This window comes from Filicampus tigris, chromosome 1, assembly GCF_054856515.1.
Source record: "Filicampus tigris isolate MCC_2025a chromosome 1, RoL_Ftig_1.0, whole genome shotgun sequence".
Lineage (NCBI taxonomy): Eukaryota > Metazoa > Chordata > Actinopteri > Syngnathiformes > Syngnathidae > Filicampus > Filicampus tigris.
The window spans coordinates 41,720,026-41,726,518 of NC_141217.1; the positions used below are offsets into that span (position 1 = coordinate 41,720,026).

The following is a 6,493-nucleotide window of genomic DNA, read 5'->3' on the forward strand; positions in this document are numbered from 1 at the left end:
CTGGCTCCCAGTGCATTTCAGGGTTCGTTTGAAGAGGCTCCTTCCTATTTGTTGACAAGTCTTGCAATGGCCTGGCCCCGGCGTACCTCCGCGCCTTGCCGGAGCCACAGGTCTGCGGACCGGGCACCGGGCGCTGCTCAAGGTGCCGGGGACTAAGCGGGCCCGGCCCTTTCTGTCGCTGGTCCTTCCCTTTGGAATGACCTTCCATTGAGTGTTTGGCAAGCCCCCCCCTCTGTCCATTTTGAAAACCCGTTGGAAGACGCATTTCCATTCTTTGGTTTTTGATTCGGCGCGAGGCTGACACTTTTCTGCTGTTTTCCGGTGTCTATTGTAGATAATGTTTTGTGTTCAATTTTGCTTTCGCTTGTCATTGCCATTTTGTTGGTGTATGTAAAGTGGCTCGTTACAGCTGTAGCTGTTGCGAAATGTGCTATATAAATACAGTTTTATTGTATTCTGGCTCCCCCCCAAAAAGTTTTCTTTTTGACTTTGTTCAGTAGCAAGCGGATAAATAAGGAATCAAGCAACCAATCTGGGCAGAATGGCCGGCCAGAGTGTTACATGAGACATTAATCCAGAAGAGTGCAGGTCGGAGAAGAGCTATAGCATGGCTTTAATCCCATCCGGCCAACCCTCCCGCGGTGCGCTCGACTCGGCAAAATGAGACCCGCAGGCTCGATTGGAAGGCAACTTTCAAACTCGTAAGAGCACCTAACCCGCCACACCGAGCGGTGGCTCATTCCAATGACGAATGTGCCCATATTAACATGAGCACACTTCTCGTTTCCAATCTCAGCCTAAACGGCATTGCACCTGGCAGTGCTCGGAGAGCGTTGCGACGGGCCCGCTCAGCGCACGCTCTCTTTCCATATGTAACAGATGTTACTGAGGCAACAGTTGGTAATGGAAGGGAGGGGCTTCGGGCCATCTGTCCAGGGTCAAGCTTTGAAAAGGGATGTTAGAGATGGCTACACGTTCACAAATATGCTAAGTACGCGTTTGAAAGGAGCGAATATAGACTACATTGTAATCTAACTCAATGCGTGCTTTCTTTTAGGATTGCTTTTGTCGAGTATGTGCCGAGTTAGGGAGCTCCAATAGTTTGGGACATACGTAAACTTAAAAGCAGCACTGCAACCATAAAAAAATTTAAAAAACAACGTTTATTGACATTCCAAACATAATGCATCATTCATCACATGAAGTTATTTCATTAAAAAAAAAAAAAAAATCACAATCTGAACATGGTCACACAGTACACAATTGTGATAGAAAGCCTTGAAGGGCCTCGTCCACCTCGTCCCGCATATGTGCCATCTTCTTATGGCAAACTTTTCTCTAGAAGGAAGAAAAGAGAAAGTCATGAGACCCTGCGCAGTCTTCAGCAAGGTCACAATCACTCACAGCAAAGATCTTGACCCTCTCGCTCTCCAAGTGGAACATATCAGCCAACGTCAGCTCGGTGAAGTCTTTCTTCAGGTGAAGGAATGCACACTTGGGCGAGCGTTTTATGTGTTCGAACCTGGGCGTAAAGGAAAAAAAAAAAAAAAAAAAAAAAAAGGTTGAGTTTTTTTTTTTTTCCATATGCGAGAGACCTTGCAAAGAATTGCACAGCAATTCAAAACCACCTAAAATCAAACATGCAAAACTGAGCAGCCGCAACATGAACACTTGCAAAACCATAATCATGAGCGCTGTACAAAATATGTCCATGAACATAAAATAGCATTGCTGTTTTATTGAGGCCAATTCTAAAATTAGGAACGTTTCATTAAGGGCTACAAAAATAAAATGGAACCTTGGTATTTATGAAAGGGTGAAGAACTGTCAGCAATGCATCATAATGAGAGCGCTGGATTCATTTGGATTTCCTCAATTAGTCAAACGAGAGTTGGATATACACATTTGCCAAACCGGGATGAGTGGAAGAGCCAACAGCCACGCAAAGAACCGTTTTGTTGAAAATTTGAATAATTAGGGATGGGCAAGTATCCTAGGCGTATTTGAAAAGGTATCAGGTACGCGCGGAGGCTGCTGATACCAGCCACCGATACTTAAGGCCAAGAAAATTCTGGCATTGAGTAAGTCCTCCTCAGCAGCAGTTGGCGCTTTACTGTGGCAGTTTGACAACAGCCAATCACTGAGTCGGAAAGGCTTTTGTTAAAAAAACATTTTCATCATTGCATTACATTTGACAATTTTACTAGGAGCCAGAGGTTCTCTCATTGAGTACTCAAAGAGTGCACATACTCTCTACAGACTAAAAAAATGGTGTCAAACATCCATAAGCCAGAACTCCACTGAGAAAAAAAAAAAAACTCCAAACTGTCCAAAGCTCATGGAGGGCAATGTTGGAAATGGCGTCCACAAGCCATGTGGCATGAGTAAACCATTACAGTGGGTTCAAAAAGTTTCACCCCAACAATTGGCACCTCATGCCTTTCGTCTCTAATTAGTCGTTTTATCTTCGGTGTAGTGTTTCTTGTATATCCAATTAAAGGCACAGGAAGGAGCCAGAGGTGGATGATCGCCCCCGCCCCCCCTCTTTTTCATCAAGTCATAATGACTTCCTAGGAATGCATTTTATTTAACACATTTTCATTGACAGAAGTGACAAAATGGCCGTGATGCCCAGAGATTTCTAAAAAAGGGTGCATTTAGCTGCTTAACTCATATTCCACAAATGGAATATTAATCAGAACGCCGTGTTTCAACTAGTGGGCCTTCTGGGAACATATCCTTGGGGGGGAAATAAAAAAAATGGGGTTGTGTTGACTTTCAGCGAATCCTGACGACGTTACCGCAGTGTGCAAGTGCTCATAATGTGGCCGGCCAGTATCCACAGAATTGGAGGTCGGACGCACCAGGGGTCATCATCAGGCTCCCAGCCCTCCAACTCAATCAGACAGAAGAAGCAGCAAACCACATCGGGCTCGTTGTCGCCGGGACAGTGCACAAAGCCAGCCTTGGCCATCTGCACACAAAAAGCTACAGTGTCGTCTCTACACCAAGTCAACCGCAACTGGGCTGACGTTAGCCATGCAACGCAGAAAAACAGCCACTAGATGTCGCCATTTGTTAAGACGCTGGGAGAGGCGGGCGGGCGGGCGGGCGGTCGTCGTCGTCGTCGTCTCAAGTTGCACAATCGGCTAGTTTGCCTTGCATGCTTTCCCACCAGGATTCAGCTCCCACTGCGGCAGCCCAAAAGCATAGGATGAACACGTGGTTTATTTTTAAGTAATATTGCTAAGAGAAGATTTGAGTGCAGTCGCGGGTGTCATCGCATAATCCAGAGAGGCGTCGCCAGCCATCAATCACGAGAACATGGCACTCGAGTCCTTTGGGAATTCAACCAAATCGGTCAGCTGCTTGACTGCAAATCACAAGCGGTTCCAGCCACATAGAACGTTTCTACTACTGTACACTGGTGAATGCTACGATACGAACGTATCAAAATGTCAATCAAGCAAACGTACGCCCCTCATCAACCGAATACACCACATTCGCGCAGCATTCCTAAATTGTGAATGCTATGCAAATGATCACAACCTCCTTGAGCCTACATTTGTGGAACAATTTCACTTCGAGTGACAAGTCGGCGAGAGTAGCCACCTTACCTTCTCAGGTGTGCAGTTACAATCTTCTCGAAAGGGCCAGTCGGTAAAGGTTTGCTCCCGCGAATCACGGCTGTACATGACGTCATATGAGAGAAAGCGACTGGATATGACTTCGATGCTGGCCATGTGTGCGCCACGAGAGTTGAATTGAGTGATCCACAATTGGGTGTACACGTCGAGGGGACAAACACGCAAACTCCCCGAGATGACCTTTGCCAATCCTCACAGGACTTTTCAGTTAACGCCGATTGAGTGGGCGTGGTCAGGGTGAGGTTTTCACTCGAGTCATTTCATTCACGCTCTGACTGTTGTACATAAACATACCCGGTATATTTGTGTGGTTTGCCGTTTCAAATCAAAAGTCTTTCGTGGCGTGATGACGACATCCCCGTCAGCTATCATTTCTTGTGCTTTTGAAACTACATTCGATGAATTTCTGTTCACTTCATCTGCTTGAGGGACCCTGGATTGTCGCCTGTCAATCACGGCGCTCGGAATTGTTCACACCTTGAGAGTCTTCGGGTAAGCTTCGAGGTCGCTCTCTGGACCAAAGGGCAAATGTTTCAGTGGTTAGTAAGTAGTTGTGTCTTGGGCTACAAAGTCTTAAGGTGGTCAGGGAACTCAAATCAAACCCATCCAAGGCACGTACAAGTCACGTAGGCGGGGGACGCAAAGGAGCGCAGCGCCCCCTATTGGCAATGAAAACAGAAGTCAAGCCGCCTGTGTGCATGGTGCAAGTTCCATATTCTGTGGCATTGTGCAAGCGTGACAACAAAAGCCGAGTCGCGCGTGAGTTGACTTTTTGTATATATTTGTCCTCAAAGTGTTCAGATGACTATATTTAAAATGTCTAATACGGGATAGACACAATGGATTAGAAGGAGTTACTTCTATATAGTTTGTAGTGTACTGGACTCTTGAAAGCCTGTTTCTCTTCTTCTTGTTGGGAGGAACAAGAATAGCGGTGGCCGGTGGTGTACAACTGCCACATTAGCCCATTGGCCTCTTGGTGCTGAAATTGACTTTCCAGCTTTCAGATTTCCAGCACGTGTGTTCATGTTTGCCATGCACTCAATAGTCGAACATAGCTTCAAAGTTACATTTTATGAATTTGCGTGCGTTTTACACTAGCTGTTAGGATTGTTGGATCACATCTTTGCACCTTGATTTTCTCCTTAGGCCGTCGGGAGACACAGTAGCATAAAACATGCAATATGTTCCCAGCTCTTAATGACTTACTGTACACGAAGCAGCCATGCGGCGCTTACCAGCAGCATGTTGCGGCACTTGAACAACTGCACAACTGCACAACTGCCAGCCTTCCGACTTCAATGTTCCTCGTCCTCGTGACCTCATTGACATTTGCCTCTTTCTCGACCTCCTGGCCAGTGCACCCATGACCCCCACCCCCGCTGCAGACTCACTCAGCCCGCTCCCTTCTTCTTCATCCAACACTCGCGATAGCCTGCCTTGCTGTCGATTCTTTCACACGGTGCTGCAAGAAAGTGAGCGAGGGAGGGGAGGGGGGCTGAGGGCGCCAATGTTTGTGCTCTCCGTCTGCCCGGCACCACCATCATCACCGCGTCCTTTACATACATTGCAGCCGGAGGTGTGAGGATGTACTCGCCCTGCGCCGGCCTTCAAATATTTCGAAAAGAATGACAACAAGGCCTCTGTTGGTTGTGCGCGCGTTGACTAGTTTCATGCAAGAAAACACTTCCCCGGAGGAGTTCGGTGCGTCGCAGTGTGACTCAACTACAGTGCGGGAGATTTGACTGACTCAAGGAAGTGCAGCGGAGGGCCGATCCATGTGGGCCGCAGGTAGGAAAGGAAAGCATTTTCCCGCGAGTGTCGAAATCTGCTTGAATTGTGACTGATGCAGCCATCCGTTGTCTTTTTTTTTTGGCTTGCTTGAATGTAGGCCAAGGAATACATTAGCTGCGGTGAATGAATGCAGAAACGTGAGCGCGGTGCTATTTTCTGCTCAAGTAAATGCGCACGGCCAACCGCCTTGACTTGCAAAGCTGCGTTTGGGATGTGTCGATGAATTGCGGATGGCGATGTCGGGACACGGACGAGTGTTTCCTGAGTCGTGTTGTCGAGATGAAGGGAAGGACAATGCTGCGGTGTGTTGGCGATAGGCGCGGGCTTGCGAACAAGCGTGACCTCGTCCGAATGTACTCGCAACTTCCTCAACGTGGCGGGCCTGTTTGGTTGCGCACGGAGCTCTTACTTTTTCTCTTGTTTCAAAGAAAAACGGAGGGGACATCTGCTGACTACTTTATGTACCTTCTCTCGTGGAGGAGCGCTTCATTCTTGTGCCTGTCACTAGAAAATAGTCAGCGTCATGTTCTGACGTGGTGGAAGCATACAAGTGCCGTGCGGGAGATGTCTGCGGGATGAAGGACGCGAGATCCGCGACGTCGGTGTGCCGCATCGCCGCGGTGAGGAACCTCTCCGTTTTTACGCTCTGGTCAGGCATGCCAATCGCCGCCGTGAGTTGAACAGACAAAACGGAATCGCACTTGGGCCACGCATGTGATCCGAATGGACTTGCAAAAGAAAGGCGCCCTGTTCCCCGGCGTGAGCGTAAAAATGGCGCAAAGGTGTGAGGGTGTGACGGTCAACTTCAACATTCTTCTTCTGTGGGCGGACCACACACCCGCTGGCGGACACATCACACGCAGACATTTTTCAAACCGTGCATTCCGTACTCCGCGTCTCTGTGGCCACACGGTGGTGTGGAAATAATAAGAACAACAATACTAACGTTATCATATACAGTGTGTAAAGCCATGGGGGAAAAAAATCCGAGACCAGCCCTGTTTCTTCAGTTTCCCGTTTATTTGAAATGACTACAGTGAAAAAAGGTTTGA

The 6,493-nt window shown here is 47.8% G+C and overlaps 1 protein-coding gene across 2 annotated transcripts; it reads right to left on the bottom strand.

Moving 5' to 3' along the window:
* Positions 1–1,145: 1,145 nt before the first annotated feature.
* Positions 1,146–3,889, bottom strand: birc5b (baculoviral IAP repeat containing 5b). 2 transcript variants are annotated; one of them, XM_086045628.1, is made up of 4 exons: positions 3,618–3,889; positions 2,865–2,974; positions 1,420–1,522; positions 1,146–1,338 (listed from the first exon to the last, which is right to left on the bottom strand). In XM_086045628.1, exons 1-4 carry the CDS (start codon positions 3,741–3,743, stop codon positions 1,249–1,251), a joined length of 429 nt encoding a protein of 142 aa, XP_085901754.1. In that variant the 5' UTR covers positions 3,744–3,889; the 3' UTR covers positions 1,146–1,248. The 2 variants fall into 2 exon arrangements, with proteins under 2 accessions (XP_085901754.1, XP_085901744.1); XM_086045618.1 differs by having other exon boundaries at positions 1,405–1,522; positions 3,618–3,881.
* Positions 3,890–6,493: the final 2,604 nt, after the last annotated feature.

Bases quoted from the DNA above. Each gene is read 5' to 3' on its own strand.
- birc5b (XM_086045618.1), bottom strand. From the start codon at position 3,743: ATGGCCAGCATCGAAGTCATATCCAGTCGCTTTCTCTCATATGACGTC. The intron at 2,975-3,617 runs GTAAGGTGGCTA...TTTTGTGTGCAG, and splicing joins GTAACTGCACACCTGAGAAG to ATGGCCAAGGCTGGCTTTGT. The intron at 1,523-2,864 runs GTGCGTCCGACC...CTTTACGCCCAG, and splicing joins GAGCCTGATGATGACCCCTG to GTTCGAACACATAAAACGCT.